This window comes from Chelmon rostratus, chromosome 14 (assembly GCF_017976325.1).
Source record: "Chelmon rostratus isolate fCheRos1 chromosome 14, fCheRos1.pri, whole genome shotgun sequence".
Lineage (NCBI taxonomy): Eukaryota > Metazoa > Chordata > Actinopteri > Chaetodontiformes > Chaetodontidae > Chelmon > Chelmon rostratus.
The window spans coordinates 24,585,592-24,603,975 of NC_055671.1; the positions used below are offsets into that span (position 1 = coordinate 24,585,592).

The following is an 18,384-nucleotide window of genomic DNA, read 5'->3' on the forward strand; positions in this document are numbered from 1 at the left end:
ACTTGAGTAAATAGTTGAGGGATGAACAGCATTAAAGGGGTCACCCTGCATGCACTTCATCAGTTTAGTCCACCGGAGGAGAACAATAGAGGGCGCTACACCGCGTTTTCCCTACTTTATCATGTTTTATTCACTTTTGCTGCCTTTTTCTTTAAACATGTTTGGGATGCTGAGTCCAGCAGTGCTTTCCACCTCTGCAACATGCAAACACTCCTGTGTCAGTGGCTCGTGTGTGAGTGCGTTCACTTTATGCAAATAAAGTGTCCCAGTTAAGTTTAATTCGGCCAACAGGTCATGTGACTCAGGCTGAAAGGTGTGCGGGCGTGATAAGGTGGGCTCATTATCGTGACATGAGGACTTTGTGTATGAATGGCACCGAGAAGAAATCTGGTTAGCAGCAGAAGAAAACACTGATAAGCTGCTTCTACCACACACACATAAAGCCCACAGTGGGAGGAGGAGGACCCGCCAGCCTCAGACTTAATTGCGCTCCCTCCCCTCCCCTCCCCTCCTCCTCCTCCTCCTCCTGTGACTCCTGTGGACGCGCTCCTCACTCAGTTCGTGGTCTGGATCTGGTCTGGTCGGGTCTGGTCGGGTCGCAGTCATGGCTCTCCTGCACGGATCTTCTGCAGCGCTCTTTCTTCATGTTTGCCTCCTCAGCTGCGGCGGTGAGTTCCGACCAGTTTCGCAGTTTTTTTGTGTGTTTTGACCAGTTGAAGTTCAGTGAAGAGGCAGGATGAGAACACGCGCTGTTCGTGGATGCTCGACGGCAGTTTTCCACGAGAAAACCGCGTCTGTGCTCGTTCGCGCTTTTAATTAAAGTTGAATTTGAAAGCTAATTTACATCAAATGTTGAATTTGCGACACTTTTTCAGCTTTTGTTCGAAGTTGTTTCCTGTCGCGAGTCGCCGTAAAACATTTAAAGGTGTAATTAATTAGTACGCAGGCTAATTGGTTAACGGACCAATTAAGCGAGGCTGCAGCAGCACGTTGGAGAAGTGAGACACTCAGACGACATGTGACCGCTGAGCTCAGGCACAAACTGTCTGGAGAAGTTATTAAAGGTTTAATAAGGCTGCTGTAAACATGTGAGGAAGACCACAGCTCAGGACCAGACGGAGGAAGCGTGTGAAAGCTGGACGTGATGGTTTTAAAGCGGACAATAGCAGCAATGTGATGAAGGAGGCTGCTCTAACACGCAGCTCAGTGTGTGTGTGTGTGTGTGTGTGTGTGTGTGTGTTCAGCATTATGACAACCAGTCTCCACCTTCAGGCTGTGGATGTCTTCCTGACGGAGTTTTCAGGGTCAGCAGAGTCAATTAGTGCTGCAGCTAACAATTATTCTCATTCTCAGCTAATCTGAGTATTACTGCCTTCATCAATATGAAATGTGTCCATCACAGTTTCCCAGAGTTCAAGGTCACGTCCTCAAATGTTTCCTCAGACCCAGAGTTCAAATCCAAAGATATTCAGTGGACAGTTAAAGAGATGTCGTTCAGCCCATAAATTAAGTCTAAATGTCGTTTATGACTGAAGTAAAGGAACAAAAGGTTCAGAGCTGAGGCGACTCATGTAACACTGACAGCTGCTTCTCTGTTTTACTTGCTGTAAACTGAATATCTTTATCAAGATGTGCAGTATATGTGCAGACGTGCTTCCTTACAATAGTTTGAAGGAAGAGTCCAGCGGTGCAGGGGCATGGCCGACATTAACACCTGGTTTTACCTGCAGGTAGATGGATCATACAGCTGTGGAGAGCAATGAATCAAATGGCTGAAGTTGAGCTCTGAGTGGATCCACACAAGTGGACTTTTAAAATCTTTTAATCGATTAAGAACAGTGAAAGATCAGAATGGCGGTTTTCTTGTGAATCTGTTCTTTCTGCCCACCTCTGCTCTTAAAGGCAGACATCGTGTCCACTGATGGATTACCTCCAGCGAGCTTTGCTGTACAGAATTAAACCTTCTTCATGTAGCATCTCACAACAGGACAACACTCACTCTGTCCTGACCTTAAACCTCTTTTTCTCTTAAATCCCTGTTTTTTGCCCCATCAGCCTTGTCTTAATTGGGTTACCTCTATTTAATCCTCATCTCGCCTCTACCTCCTCTGGAGACGGAGCAAAGCCGTCTGTTTTTGGATTAGGTCGTCGTTTCCTGATAGAGACCCCGTCCCCCTAAAGAGCTTCTAAACCAGGTTCTGTCCAGACTGACCTGCGTCCTAATGGTCCCTGACGGGCACTTACTCAAATACAATTTGTGGCTAAAAGCATTTCTCCTGCATGGAGACAAACCCATCCTGAGCATGAGAAGAAACCCAAACATGCAGCCTCTATTGATTTCACAGAGCGGCGTTCATCAGTATGATGGTCATGTTGTGTTACAGGAATGAGCGAGTGGTCCGGGCAGTAAATCAGAGCAGCGGCAGAGCTTTTACGCTGACATTTACGGATCTGAAAGTAGATACAAAGAAGATGTCTACGCAGTTCAGGCCATTATGAAATATTTTAAACCAAACAAGGTTTTATCCTTAATTTTATCCTCAGAGTCAGGCTGGTTGTTGCATAAATTCTTATTTGTGATTACAGTTGCAAGACGGGACCCTTTATTATCTAGACGTGAGACCAAAATGATAGAATGACAGGAGTTAAAATTAGGGATGTGCATCAATCTCGCTCAAATATGATCCGATACGAGGCTGATCCAGATCAGTTTGGAATGACACGAAACACTAATCAAGCCTGCAGTCAGTTGGATTTGATGTTTTTACTTGTTCATGAATTAAAGTGTGTTGGTTTCGAGGAATCTGTGACTCTTCATCGTGTGTCTGACGGTGAAGTAGTTGATCTTAGCACCTCTGATATCCACACCAGGATCGTCCCCTCTGGTGAATGGAGGCAGCGAGCTCTGATGGGAGGTGGGTTGACTTTTTAATGGTGTTTGGACCATTAAAACTTTGCTTTGGCATCAGTCAAAAGAACGCTGCACTGGTTTGTGCAGCACTGTGTCCGATGTGAAGACGTTTCAGCAGCTTTCCTTAATGGACGACCACAAGCTTTTTAGAGCCGGGGGTGTTGTGGCTTTCCACCGTGTTCGGTGAAGCTTCTGTGAAACGACTGGCTTCCTTCTTGGTGGAGAGTTTCCTGAGGGCAGTACAGGTTTGTCTTGTCTTGTGTGCAGCACTTCGCTGTGGAACAAGCAGAGTAACAGACTGTTGAAGGAAGGTTATACTCTGCAGGAAGTGTCTGTCACTGTTTGCAAACGGTTTAAACGTGGTCCTCCTCCCTGGACCTCCTCCCTGGACCTCCTCCATGGTCCTCCTCCCTGGTCCACCTGAGCCGCACTGCTGCTACGAACACAAGCTATTAAAGTAGGATCGTGGTTACATTTGCTGTATTGAAAAAGCCGATACTTTAGCACGCTAAGCTAACTGGCACCTGCCCGTCCGACAGAAAGCAGGCCGACTCCAGGTGGAAAGCCAACCCCTGACTCACTCTCGTCAAGCAGTTTATTAGTTGATTGGCAGAAAATTAATCAGTTAATCAACCAGTCATGATAATGGATTAATCATTCAAGCCATTTATGAAGCAGTAAGACCAAATAATGTTTTCTTTCAACCTCTTAAATGTGAGTATTTCACGGTTTTCTGATTTATTTCACGGTTTCAGTTTAATTTCTTTGCATGTTAGTCAAATAAAACAAGTGATTTGAAGATGAAAGCTTGGATTTTAAAAACATTTCATACTATTTCTTGACATTTGGCAGATTAATCAACTAAGAGAATAAACATTATGTTGAACCTCATAAATTTTTGTTTTACATAATACACTGAAGGTTCAGTTTATCATTCATTGTGATTTATAGATTATTGATATTAAGCAAATTAAGAATGATGCATTTAATTAAATGACTCAAACTTCCACTCTTATAATTGAGATATTCAAATTGTTCTTGACCACAAGGTCAGATGCATACAGAAGAAACTACATTCATTTCATGTGAGAATAAATTACTCCGCTGTAAACAGTGCTGGGTATACAACCACAATCAACACTTCACAGCCAAGTTATTACGACTAAAACTGTCAAGCTTTGACTGTTTGGTCTGATTAATTTCCTCATTCTTTGATCAGATTATGTTTATTTTTGCATTATATGAAGGAAAAGTTCTTGTTTGTGTGAGTGTCCAGACTCTGTTCATCATTCATTATTAGCCAGATCAGAAAATGTGTAGTAGTAGCAGTGAGTAAAGTAGTAGCGAGGTATCTAGGAACGAGCCAGGCGGTATCCCAGTGAGTCAGTCTCCTGGTGTAAATAGCGTCCGGTTTCCCTGACCTCGTCTTCATGCCTTCACTCTGCTGCTGGGCTCGTCTGAATGCAGCAGGGAGTGTGCAGCTGTTGGCAGCAGTTGTTCATGTGGGATTAGTGCCTCTGCCTGAGTGATAGCCAGGCATGACAGCCATATAATCTAATGTATTGCCTCATTGTTTTCATTAAAGAGAGTGCGCTGTTTGATCCCTGTGGTATTATAATGGTGCCGTGCTAGATGGGCATGTGTAAGCTAATTCAGCAAACATGTATGTCAGCATGGGGAGCAATCGAATACCTTACATCCCACTGAAACAACTCTATTCATTACTTTCAGCATCGCCGCCAGAGCAGTGGAGCAAGTGGAAATGCATTGTCATTGGTCATTCAGGGGCTGCAAAGTTCTGGTTTTGTCTTTTTAAAACAAACGTGTCGTCATGCAGATGACATGAGATGTGATTATATTTAAACAGCCGATATCGGTGAGCATTTTACTACCATTTATCTGAGCTGTGATTATGGATGGAACAGAGGAAAAGCATGTGTTGAATGAAGTGTCAGGAGTGGATGTTGTGGGAGAGCAGACGAAGCATTTTGCAGATCTGTTCAGTGTGAATCTTTCAGTTTGTTGATAAAAAGGGAAATCAGACGGATTATATTACACGTTGGCAGGGTAGACTGAAGGGTTCACCAACACAACAGGCTTCAGTACTTTTGTTATGAACACTGACAGCATTTCAAGCAGACATTTTATTTTAGAAGAAACAAATGAAATTTCCTTAAATCTGTAAAATCTGCTGCAAATTGACTGAAACTGGCGAAAACATTTAGTTTGACTTTGCTTCGTCCTAAAAAGTGCAGTTTTTCTGGTGTTTGTTGTTTCAGACTTCGGTTTAAAGCCTGTGCATGCTTTGAAGATCCAAGACATGTTTCAGAAAATCAAAGGCGTAGCTGTTTAGCTGGCAGCAGCAGCGCTGACATCCACCCTAAGCCTGAACTGCAGGGGCTTCAAGAGCAACGCTGGCATGTGTGGAGTATCTCTGCAGTCAGTGGATGGTTGATGTCTGAGTGGGATTTTATATCCAACAGCTGCCTCCATGATCCCTGGCCTTCTGGGAGGGAGTTTCTCCTGTATTGACTACCTTTCTGCTGCTGAAGAACTCTCCAAAACATCCCTGACTTGTGTGTTATTCAAAGCCCATCGTTCAGCACAGGGGAAAATCTATACAGCGAACAGTCCGCCCTCGAGAAGACGGGACCAGTTTTAGCAGATTGTTTTAAGCAAACTCAATCAGGAAGAGGACTGAGAGGGAGGAACCTCTGCTTGCACTCCGGGGGTGAAGAAGCCGTCATGCAGTCGTGCCAGAGGCCTTAACTTTTATCACACTGTGTGTCAGAAACATGAACAATGTCTCCCGCAGCACACTGAGGATTTTTTGTATTTATTTTTAAAGAAGTGCTGCAGGGCTCCACATTAGAGTTTTTTGTGGTTGTGGTGGGAAGCTGCTGAAAGGGCTGTTTCTGAAAAGCCTCTCTGAATCCCGCGTATTGGATTTGGCTGCACCGTTTGCGCGGCATTGATTATTTGTAGACAGTAAAGTAATAGCAGCGTGATGAATGTAGAGGTGCAAGTTTGCTGGATTATATAGTCCGCTTTAGTACAGGAGTTGAAGCGTAGTATCCGTCTGTACACAGCTTGTAATGTGGACAGTCTGTCCTCAAGGCCAGATTGTCCCTGATCAGTGTTTTCCTGCTCAGAGAAGCAGTCCCACAGTGTTTGCATGGACCAGTGTGTCCACAGTGGCAGCACACTGGATTTACTGGATGGATGTTTAGTCCCCCAGCATTCGATAGACAGAAGGCGGTGATGGAAGAAGTATTCAGATCTGTAAAAGTTGCAGTGCCAGAAATTCATAATAAATTAATATGAAAATGAATATATAATACAATATATATGAATTATAAAGAGAAGTATGTAAAGTTTCAAATAAAACTGCAAAAAATGTAAACAGAGAAGCGACCTGCTGCTTAAATCATCCTTCAACTGAGAGTATTTCTGTTTAGTTTGCTTCCTTTGTAGCAGCAGTAGCACTAAGGAACATCCTTTGTCACGCTCTCCATATTGTCCCTCATTATTTAGGCTAAATAAACGACAGTTGCATCATGCATATGTGAGACCATGCATATATTGAGAGATGTACACTGAATGAGACGGTCCCGTTTTCTTTATTTTGAAATAAAACACTCGTTCGTCATATTTCGGTCTCTGGCAGATTTGGCGGTTTGTCTCTGAACTCTGCACACGCAAAACTGGCCATCTGTACATGACGTCCCCTCATATTTAGAAGGCCCATCTGTGGGACACATGGCACTCTCTTGGGCCACAATCCAAGTCTTGGCAGCAGTCCCATCAGTGCCAGAGGGAGAGACAAAAAACCTCCAGTATGGCCTTCATTGAGAAGCTTTTCCTTCCTCCTTTTCCCACTTCTGTCCCTCTCCGCTCTGCAAACAGAGCTTAACCAGCAGCTGCACACACCTGACGCCCAATCCATCGGACCAGCCACATTCTGCTGGGGGGCAACAAGCAGGGGCTCACGTTACAGAGAAATCGAACACCACAATGGTGTTCGCCTCCTTCCCGCCTTTTCTGAGCCGCGTCCCCCTTCCTGCGTCTCCTCTCACACCTCTCTCATGCCCCCTCCTTTTTTTTCTCTGTGACTGGAGCCTGGGAATATTTACTTTCCTCTTGTTGTTGTCAACAGTTCTGACTGAAACAGCGGGAACACGCAGGACATGCAAAAAGATGTGTGATATGGTGAAAGAGTCAGCATCGCTGTGAATCTCGGTGCAGGACTGGAGTTAATGTCACGTCTCTAAGTTAATCAAGCTTTGAGGCTTTGCACACAAAGCTGGCTCTGCACACACACACCACCCACATGGAAAGACTGACTGTATCTTACAAACTGGAAGACTGTATATCCAGTGTCCAAACCAGCAAAGACAAGACATCCTGATGCCAAACAAAACCAGTTTGATTTCAGAACCGTTCCAGTTTGGCTCTAAAGGTGTTTTTCTCCTACCTGGCAGCTGAGGTGACACACACATTTGGACATTTTGTGAACAATAATTATGTGAAAAGATGATAAAAATATGAAGATCCTGGACTGTAGAGGCAGGTTTTGTGGATGATCTCCTTTTTTCAGTTATTAAATGAATAGTTCTTTATTTTGGGAAATAAGCTTCTTCTCTGAGCTTCAGGAGAAGATCGATAGCAGAGTCTGTAGCCTGTTCGTTCAATATGAAACTACTAAAGACATGAAACGAGGGGAAAGAGCCAGCCTGGCCCCGCCCAAAGTGAACAAAATCCACCTACCAGCACCTCTGAAGCTCACTAATTAACCTGCTGTCTCTCGTTGCTTTAATCTGCACAGAAACTGAAGCTTCTAGAAATAATCCTGAAATATCAAACCATAAACGTTAACATAAAACACTGGAGGAACTGAAATAACTGAAGTTTAGTAGAATATCTTTGCTATTTTACTGCTGATATTACTTGATCCTTATTGGCTGACACGTATTTCTATGATGAGTTCATATCTGCTGATAATATCATCTCTTTATCTTTATTTTTGACAGTTAAAGGTCCAAACGAAGCTGAATTATATAGAAATTAAAGTAATTTTTGAACTTTTTGTAATTTATTTAGATTGTTTGTGAACCAAAAAGCAGTAAAGATGTAATTTTCTTGTAATATGAGCCAAGGCTGTACATAATAAAAGACTCCATGATGAGCTTATTCCTTCAGGTGGGTGGAACGCACAGATTCCCCTTTAAAACCTGAGGGCTGTAGGTGTGTATGTAATGTGACCGCAGCTCTATGTCACCGGCTTTATACCTCACCTGTAACTTTATGTGCTTTCTCTTGTAAGCGATACGAGAAATGTTTCTCTTTGGAACAATGAACTCGTCTTCAGTATTTGCCCGAGGCTTCCCCCGAAGACCACGTCATTGTCCTCAGGAATGTCCTCCGATTCCTCTCCTGGTTAATCTCAGACTGCCGACCCGAGCGGTGCGTCGGTGTCACCTGCAGCCTGTAAAAGCATCCGGCTCATCACCAGGATTCAGTAGCAGAGTGATTCATGAGCGCAAATGACGAAAGTAACAAAATAGGAAAAACGACAGGTTTGCAGACATTTGAGAGTCAAAGAGCCCACGTTATGTTACACAAGTGATTTATTACTACAGCCACCAAAAATAACTTGTTTTCAACCAAAAACCAACAATGAATGCTGTCTGTGTACCTGAAGCATGATTTATCTTATTCCTCTGTGCTGCAGAGCTGCATGGTTTCTGTCTTTCATGAAATACATGAATATTTCAGAAGCTCAATAGTCGATAATGTCTGATGTTGGAACATCTTCCACGTCTGGTCAAACACCCCCTGCAGGAGATTTTAGAGCTCAGATTTTATAACCGGACCGAGTCAAAGGGCTTAACTGAAGTGTAGAAAAGAAAGAGAGTCTTAAAACACAATGACAGGAAGTGCTAGCACACAAACAACAAGAGTCTGTACACTTAGAGCTAAATGCTAACATCAGCATGCTAACATACGCGCAATGTCAATGCTAACATGCTGATGTTTACCAGATATAATGTTAACCAGGTTCTCATCTTAGTTTAACATGTTTGCATGCTAACATTTGCTAATTAGCACTAAACGCTAAGTGCTGCTGAGGCTGATGGGAGTTTCCTTTCGTTGTTCATAAATCAAAGTATTGAACATCATCCTGAGGTGGACATCTGTACCAAATCTTAATCCAGTTATAGTGAAGATATTTCACTCAGAACCACAAATGTCAAACTCACGGTGGCGCTAGAGGAAAGGTCAACGGATTAGCAGAGCCTTTAAGACACATCATCTGGGAACCATGAACCTCTGAAGCAGATTTCGTGGTAATCCGTCCAATGGTTGTTGAGATATCTCAGCCCGGTCAAACAGTCCTCAGAGCTACGCTGCCGGCGCGGCTCCTGAAAATCAACTTTGTTAAACAAAACTTTTCCCGTCGCGTCGCTTTATTAGCGAGCGTATCGTTTATTTCTCTCCGTCGACCCAGATTGAGCGTTAAAGCTCATGATTCCAGTCACTCCGTCGACTCCCATTCACATCTGTTGTCAAATTAAAACGAAGTCACTTATAAATGCAGGCAGACGTCGATGGCGAAGAGTCGTCTCTGTGTTCGCCGTGTACATGTGCGCATGAATATTCATGACGACCTCGGGGCTAACCAGAGCGTCTTTCATGGTGTTTGCCTCATGCGCTAATGGGCTGTGCCATGCCGCGGATCTGGCATACATCTGGCACTGTGTTTTTTTTTTTCATCTCCGGCACTGGAAACTAAGCAACCAGCTCTCGGTGTGGAGCTCCTCGGCGCCCGGCTCGTTCATTAACGCAAAAAAACAGCCCCGGATTTGTGTGCTTTTTAAAGTAAACTCTGTACGAGGCGGTGGAGGATGTCTGCGTATGATATTATGCAGCATTGCAGAGGCTTGTGTCAGGGCTGTAAATGTTATCCCAACCCCTGAGGCTCAGCGATCAGCGCTGGTAGAGGGCCAGATTGAACTCACATTTCATGCTTTGTGCGGGACTCTCCGCCGCAGCTGATTCATACCACAGGCCTAATTATTTTTGTCTTATTCTGTTGTTGGGTCCGCGGTTGCAGGGCGTTTGTTTGGCAGATTCCCCAGAGGGCTCATCTCTTTGTTTAAGTGTCCCCCAGGAGAACCAAGAGAGGCAGAAAATGAGCCGGTGGAGGGAAACCAGCAGCAACTGTTGATCGAACGGAGGAATTCCTCTGCAGTATTTCCACTCTGTCTGTTTCTTTGTGTCATCGTGACACAAATAGGACTAAAAAAATCCGTTTTTTTGTGATGGATTCATCTGTAGATTATTTTCTGTTGTTTGGTCGACATAAAAGTCAGAAATTAGTGAAAAATTGTATTTTGTAGCACAAGGTGACCCAAAGATATTCACTTTATTATCAAAAAAGAGGAAGAAAAGCAGGAAATATTCACAAAATATTCACATTTCAGCTGAAAACAGGAAACTGTTTTGAAACTTTGCTTAAAAATAAGATTAATCAGTTATCTAAATTGTTGTCGATTGACTAATTGACTAATTGTTAGAGCACTAAACACAAGTATTGGTTAAATGGTTATTAGGACTTCATCATTTCTCATTAAGTAACACAAGCAGCAAACAGGAACTTTAAGTGTGAGTGACAACATTTTGACTCAAATCCGAATTTGTCAAATCTCAGCCGTCAGCTGTCAAACTTGTGACAGGTCGACTGCTCTTTCATGCATCTATTGAGTTTGATATTAAAAATGAGGATGAAATCCTGGTATCAGTAGAGTCTGTATGCTTGTTGTCCCTCTCCGTCCAGCTTCCAGAAGCCACAGAGGAGACGTGTGGGAGGAATTTTCTGGCACTTTGAAGTGAGATGAGCTGAATTTGAACTGGAAAATCAAACAAATGTGTCCTTTTCTAACTGTCTTTCGCGCAGATTCCAGCATGCAGATGGAGTAACACGAGCTTTCAGGAGTGGTTGTTTGGCTGGAACAGAGCTTGCATGGGGACTTGTGGTGGTCTTTGTTGTGAAAAGCCACTTGACATGAGCCATGATAACAGCCTTTGTTCACAGATAAGAATCAGACACCGAGGGGTGATGTCCGAGCCTCAGACAGGATTTATGAAGGAGCCTCGGTGCACCGTTGACTTTTGGGGCAATTTAGTGGCTTCCAGACGTGCCCGTGTCTTTTGAAGACGTGTCTGATGAAAGCTGTAATGCGATCCACCTCCGCAGCTCGGGTTTAGGGTCTGGAATCTGCCCCGCGGGGCTTCTTCTGCAACTGCAATTGTGAATAAAGACGTGTCGAGGCTCCAGACTAACGCTGTCCCGTTCACCGTAGAAACTGGATTGAAGACTCCCTGAATTAGCATCTGGGACTGGTTCCAGGTGGGAAGCTGCTGTCAAACACCTTCCAGAGTTGAGTCTCAAAGCCAACAGTTAGATAAGCACTGTGGATGATTTGATGGCAAACTCGTTGTCTGCGTGTATTTCCTGCGTGTAATTAGAATTTTTAAGCTCTGTTTGATATCTGTAATTCTTTAGGAAACGCAGTGTCAAACGCCATCGTGGAAGTTCTCTGCTGACAGTTTAAAATGTGACAACGCTGAAACAAAACCGTGTTCGAGAGGAACTTCGTATTTGGAAAACACTCAACATAATTAAAAGCTTGAATCAAAACCAAGTAAAGGCATCGTGCTTACCGCGGTGGATTATCGAGCTCTGCGGCCGCCAACATTATGCTCCAAACAAATTAAAGCTGGTGCGTGTTATCACGGGCAGAATGATGCGTGACCAAAATAAAGCCCAACACATTTGGGTTTTTGTTGGTGCGGTCTGTGCAGGTTGGCTGATTTTGTTGAGATGTGACTCATGGCTTCGTGCTTTCAGTCCGTCCGTGTCCTGACCTGTCTTTAAGTTCAAGGATGAACACCTTCCTTTCGAGTCACCTTCATGTCAAGATGTCACATTTGACTTGCATGAGGGCTGAATTACTTCATGAACGACACAGCAGAGACGCGCTTTTGGACAAGAATGACGCGATGCAGCAGTCGGGTTTCTCTGCAGGTTTGCTTTTGGGACTCTTGACTCTCTGACTCCATAAAAGTCTTTCTGTTCCGGGAAGTGATTTTTTTTTTTTTTTTTGCTGTGCCTAAATGCATTTCTCAGCTGTGACAGCAGAACATCAGCAAAACCTGTCAGCATCCGTCGAGGTGGGAATGAAAACACGAATCTTATCTTAGCCAGTCTCCCGGTGGTTCCTCTGAAATCACGAGTGGGTGACAGAAGCAGACCCTGGTGCCAGACTGCAGCCTCCTCACATTGAGAGGAGTCATTCGAGGTGGGTTGGGCATCTGGCAGGGTAGCCCCCCGTGGAGACCGGAGGACCTGGATGAGGTTGCCGGGGAAACAGACGTCTGGGCTGCCCTGTTGTGAAAGTGACCCTGACCTGGATAAGTGACTGAAAACGGATTGAGTTTGCTTATGTGTATTAAGACTGAAAACGGCTAAACTCGCCGAATAATTAGAGCCAGTAATTCCACTGTTAGCGTAGCATATACACAGCTAAACACAGTATTTAATAAAATACTTGAAAGACACCTCATCACTCATTTACCTGCAAGTAGTCAGGTACACCACTCCAGAGTCACTTCCTCATGCAGGTATGTGATGGTGTCGGTGGTGCAGATGTGAGGTTCTGAGGGTTATTACTATTTTAACTTACTATTTTATTACCATATATTGTAATACCATATATTATGAATAAGCAGCCATTGCCATATTCATTTAACTACGGGTTACTCTTCTTGGAAGAGCTGCCTCTGAGATGCCAGTGACTGCTCCATGAAGTGTGTACAGCTTTAAGAGGGATAAGCCCCCTGTTTAAGTTGCAGCATATGTCACATTTATCTAATATGCAGTCATATTGATATAACAGACCCCATCCAGAGTACCGGTTAATAAGTGATGTCTCCTGACGTGCTGCACAGTCGTCAGCAGCTTGATTGTTTTTCTTAACTTTGCGGTCTGTAGTCAGCATGTCAGCTAGCTGCATGCATTTGGTCGACGGGTTGACGTAAATGAAACTAGTTTTTGGAAACCACGTCCAAAAATACTAAAGCGTTGCCGACGAGCAGCAAACCCGGTGAAGAGATCTCTGACTCTGCAAAGCCCCCCGTAGGGCCGGAGAAGTCATGACGCCATGGGCTTCCTCCACCTCCAGCTAGCTTGGCATCTGCTGCCCAGCAGAGACCAGGAACAGTGATATCGACAGGCCTGAAAAAAAACACTCGTTCTTGTTAAAGCGTGCATAACATGTTGGAGGTAATACTGGAGGAGTAAGACGCACTTCAGACATGCGGCGTTCTGAGATGACAGCAGATGATTCAGTCAGATTGAGCCAGTTCTGACCACTAATTCATCATATCTCACCACCTACTGGGACTGTCATTTAGATCAGAGATTCTTAACGACTAGTCCACAACCATGCGGCGCTCGTTACCCAGCGGCAAAGATATTATGACAACAGCATACATCTCCCACCTCACCTTCACACAGCAGCAGTCTGCACTAGGCCAGATGATGCATGGTGTTAGTGAATTTTGACAGGCTTTTAGTGCTACATTTGAAAGATTTCCATCGCTAATTCTGACCCGCAGCTGTAGAAGAGGGAGTATCACAGGCTGAGGGAGATTAGCCGCCGGCTAGCAGAGCAGAATCAGGTTTCAGATTACAATATGTCGCCTTAATCCTACAGATTAGTTGCAAAGAAACTCAAATTTCTCAGGCTCGGTGTACTCGAAGGTTAAAGCTGGCAGTGCTCTGTAGTTTTGTTGTTGCCTGGAAATCTCAGGAAAAGACTCTGATGTCACTCAAACAGAAGGAAGAGGTGCATTTGTTGGGAACTATTTTCAGCCGTGGATTGATACACAATCAGTGCTCTAGTGAGTATTTTCATCATTAGCACAGTTCATGTGGACTTGACTTAAAATAAAGCACACAGTGTTATTGATGTGGGAGGAATCCGGTGTATCAGGCTTATGATACACAGACAGTGTTTGTTAGTAGGATCTGTTCTTTGTTTGGTCTTTTAATAAGATGAATTGATTATAAGAAAATTATTGATTATCACCAGACTTGCCCTTTACTGGTTGTCTGTCTGTATGTTTCATATTCGGTCCTAAATTGGTGCTGCAGTGATTCGCTTCTGAACTTCCCTGAAGTCGGAGACAGATTAAAAAAACATGGTCAAAATCGAGGCGACAGAAGACGGTCAAGCTGGATCCTACACTTCCCACAATGCCGCGCTGGACTGGTTTTTAAAAAGTCTCCGAGCCCGAGCTCAGATAACCCCGCTGACATTGTGCGGGTGTCCTCAGCTCCTCCAGAGCCACAGGAAACATTATAAAAGTGTTTCACAGGCTGAGGACTTCTGTCCACAGCGAGGAAACTGATCCTCAGGTGTAAAATCAGCAGAGCGCCCCTTTAATAAGAGCCAGTCATGCTGTCAAAGGTGCTGACGTGTTCGTGCTGATAGCTGTAGCCTCACCTCAGAAAACTCCGAGGTGACCAGAAATGAGCCGATACTTTGCGACCTGAATTAACTTTAACCTACTTTATAACTTCGAACTTCACTGAATTCAAATTTATTCAGCTCTGATGCAGCATTTTCACACTTTCACTGCCTCCACGTTCTCTTGTTCATCCCCTCGTGTTTTCCTGCACAGGCAGCTTCCATCGTTCCGTGGACTCAATCTGCCACAAGCATTTGTTACAAGCATTTGATCACCTTTTCACGTAAATGTTAGCCGGCCGGTCCTGAACGTGTCGTGAGTGCTGGAGACGAGATGCTGTCCGAGGGCAAAGCAGCAGCAGCATCTTGTGCTGATAAAAACTGTTTTAGGCAAATAAGCCCATAAAGAGTGAATATGACCACACAGTGTATTAATATAACAGATAATATATATATCACAAATAATAAGTTCACTCTAGCTTCATAAAGATAGTTTTTATAACATCTTAATGGTTTATAACGCAGTATAATGTAGTTATATGCACGTTTTCAAATGTTTGTTCATATATATTATACGCCAACAATTAAACTGAAGTGTAAATAGTGGCTGACCACTTTTTACAAATTATAAGTGAACTCCAGTGAAAGTCACGAGTATTCAAAACACAGTTCAAGTACAATTGTATTATATCACCAATGACTTTTCAGAAGTACACTTTATTACTATTAAAAGTATTTATAATTTAGTACAATGCAATAAAGTGCACTTTTGATAAGTACTTTGAAACACCACTTTAAGTACTGAAGGATTAAAACATTCAATTTCATGCATTTAAGTAGAACTTAATGACTATTGATCAGTTTAGGAGTAGACTTTTTAAACGTCAGACACGCTGTAAATAAAGCACAAACCTGTAATGACTTTTCTATAATTAAATTACATTTCTAATCCATTAAAGTAAACGACTGTTTCACCTGAATTTTTTTACTGCTTATAAACACTAAAGAGGGAGGAAGGTGAAAGTGGTGCACCTGTAACGCTGAAGCACTGAAGGGGTTCGAAGGTGAAAGACAGAACAGGGGCTCTGCTCTATCTTTGGCTTATTAGTGTTATTTTCAGCGCCTGCTTGGCTGCTGTTCAACAGGACATCAGGCTCTGTTTGGCACTGAATGAACTGGCAGTACTTCATTCACTGACTCTGGCATTCTGCTCAGAGCTGTGGAACAGCACATCCCTCACTCGTCTTCATCGCAGACACCAAAACCTTCCCGCATTTGCCTTGAAAAACTGAACTGGTCTCAGCGCTCTGTGGGATGCGAGCGTTGCATCAGAGAGACTTCTTGGGAAAGTGTCCTAATTGAATAAGTTTTATTCAATGCTAATTGAATAAGTTTTATTCAATTAGGAAAAGGCTCAAACACACAATGAGCATTTCACTCCAGAGAAAACACGGCGTTGACTTGATTAAGCAGGTCAGACGCACGAGGAGCAAACATCAAAAGCCTGTTTACGGACTTTAATGTAATCAGAGCTGATCACTCTCCATGTGCAGCGTCTCGCTCGACTCTGCCGTGGGACGACGGTGAGGACTCGCCGGCTAATTCTCTGGGTCGTCTTAGCTCACAGATCAAGGCTGCTGGTCTGGATCTTTGAACTTGACATTTCAAAAGGGAGAGGATAAAGAGATGCTTAAATATCAAATCCTCCCCCGCTCCCTCAGCCCTGATATTGGACGCTGTTAAAAGATCAACCGCCTAATCAAAGAGGAGTGTTCTGAGCGGAGGATTTTCCCCGTGTGCCTGCCTGTGGAAGTTAATTTCTACATGTTTCAGCATAAATTTGTCTCATCTAACTTTGGTCTCTCGAGGCCTTGTTTGTATGGATCCTTGTTCTATGTGAAACTGCTGTCTCGTCACACGTGTTGACTAATATTCGTCGTCTTCTGTTTGGTGGGAATACAAGTGTAGTGTGGGAAGCACTCAGGGGCATCGTGGTAAGCCCCTCTGAACAGCACTTTCCGTCTCCATGATGGCCACATTGCGTATTACATTTTTGCAGTGTTGTATCATTCCCCTCAGTGGTGGTATTGTCCTCAACAAGTTCATTCATAAGATCTGGAAACAGAAGGAATTCGGACGGGTGAAGAAACACGAGAAGTCAGACGTATGAAGAAGAGAAAACGAAGGTGAACAACGATGCTGTTCCCCAGATTGTAATCATCCATCACAGGCCGACTTCCATGCGTACTGTACTTACTGTAGCTGTGCAGTTTCTTGTGCAGTAGCAGCAAATTAAGCTGTTTAATCTGGCTAACTGTTGCTTTGTTTGCTCACTGATAGCGAGAAGTGTTAAAGGAATAACATGGAACATTTACACATTAACATGTATACATGTAAAAACGACTGACCTGTGTCTTAGATTTTGTACAGTTGTGTACTCTCAGTATCCCGAATGTTTCCAACAGTGTTCAATAACAGAAACCTATAGTTTTATTCAAGGTAGATTTGGTCACCTGTCAATGGCAACATAGTGATGATTGATACTGATGTTGTTTGCAATGCTAACTCATTATGTAGCACAATTATTCCTTTCTATCGGCATTTGTGGCTGTTTAGCAATGAAAACAACAACTCCCATGATCCCATGCTACTTCACGACATCATCAAACTCCGTCTTTTGTTGTTGTTTTGATTGAGAGACCCCTAGTGGCAGAACGTACACACTGCATTTAATTGATTGAAGGTGTGAATGCGACACTGACATTTATCATTTTTTAAGATTGCTGTGGTCAACATGTTAGCTAACACAGAGCGACATTAGTGTTCCCGCTCAGTGAACTAACGAATGTCAGTACATTCCTCTTTTAGCTCTGTGTTTGGTCTCCACCCACTCCTAAGGGAAGCATCTGGCTCTTTAGCTGCTAAAAGCTGCGCTGTGTTCACCATGTTAGCTAGTTGCTAACTGTTTCCCTCGGCTGTATGGCGCTGAGCTGTTAGCAGACACTGAATCTGCTGGAAGTGATGCTGATGAGAGTGATGAGAGTTAACGGTAAATTAAGATCATGAGCCGGAAGACGCTAAAAGGCTCTGTAGAAGAAGAAGAGTGGGGCGATAAATCTGTGTGGGTTCATCACTATGAATGATTCATCGTCAGCTGGTCGGCTGTTAATATAGAAGTATTGATTAGTGCAGCTCTAATGTTGTGATAACCAGAATTTTCCATTAAACTCGTGTTGAACTGTGAGAACGATTTACTCTGATTGAAGGAAACTGATCTCAGAATCAACCTTTGAGCACAGACAGTTGATGCTATACATTATATGTGTGTATGTACATACTGGTACATAAACAGAGTAGACTCATTCCTTTGATCGACAAGCTGTCTGTGCTCTGGTCTAATTTATCTATTTCCTTTGGGCAGCTTTTAAGTCTGATACAGAAAAACACAGGAGTGTCTAATTTTTCGACTGCACTTGAACGTAGCACGAGTTTGGCAAGAGTTGGAGGAAGTGCAAGAAGATTTTATAGATGCACAGGTGTGTGTGTGTGTGTGTGTGAGGGAAATCAACAGGCATTTCATTGTGTGTGGTCCTGAGATAATGCTCCTCTAAGTTACTCCCCATCCCTCCACCCCCTCCACACACACACACACACACACACCCCTGTTTGCCTTCCTTCGTCTCCTCTTCACTCCTTCCCACAAATCACTTGACAAATGGGCTGCCCACAGGTGTTGCCAGAGCGCCCCCCACCCCGGCCGCCCCCGGTCTCCACACCATGGGAACGGGGGCAACGTTACTATTGTTTCCAGCTGCTCGTGTCAACCTGAACCCCACCTCCTCCATCCGCCCCGGCGCGGCAGGACACAGTGCCACCCGACGACTGGGAATCCAGTCATAACCGCGGCCCCGGCTCAAGGTCTTGGCACGCTGCGGCCGA

General features: G+C 43.9%; 1 protein-coding gene across 2 annotated transcripts in view; it reads left to right on the forward strand.

Moving 5' to 3' along the window:
* The first annotated feature begins 570 nt into the window (after positions 1 to 570).
* The window catches only part of mcama (melanoma cell adhesion molecule a), a 43,047-nt gene continuing 25,233 nt past the window's right edge, over positions 571 to 18,384 (forward strand). For both annotated transcript variants that reach the window (XM_041952186.1, XM_041952187.1), the window contains exon 1: positions 571 to 668. In XM_041952186.1, the coding sequence (XP_041808120.1) occupies positions 605 to 668 (64 nt within the window). In that variant the 5' untranslated portion in view covers positions 571 to 604. The remainder of the gene's footprint in view (positions 669 to 18,384) is intronic.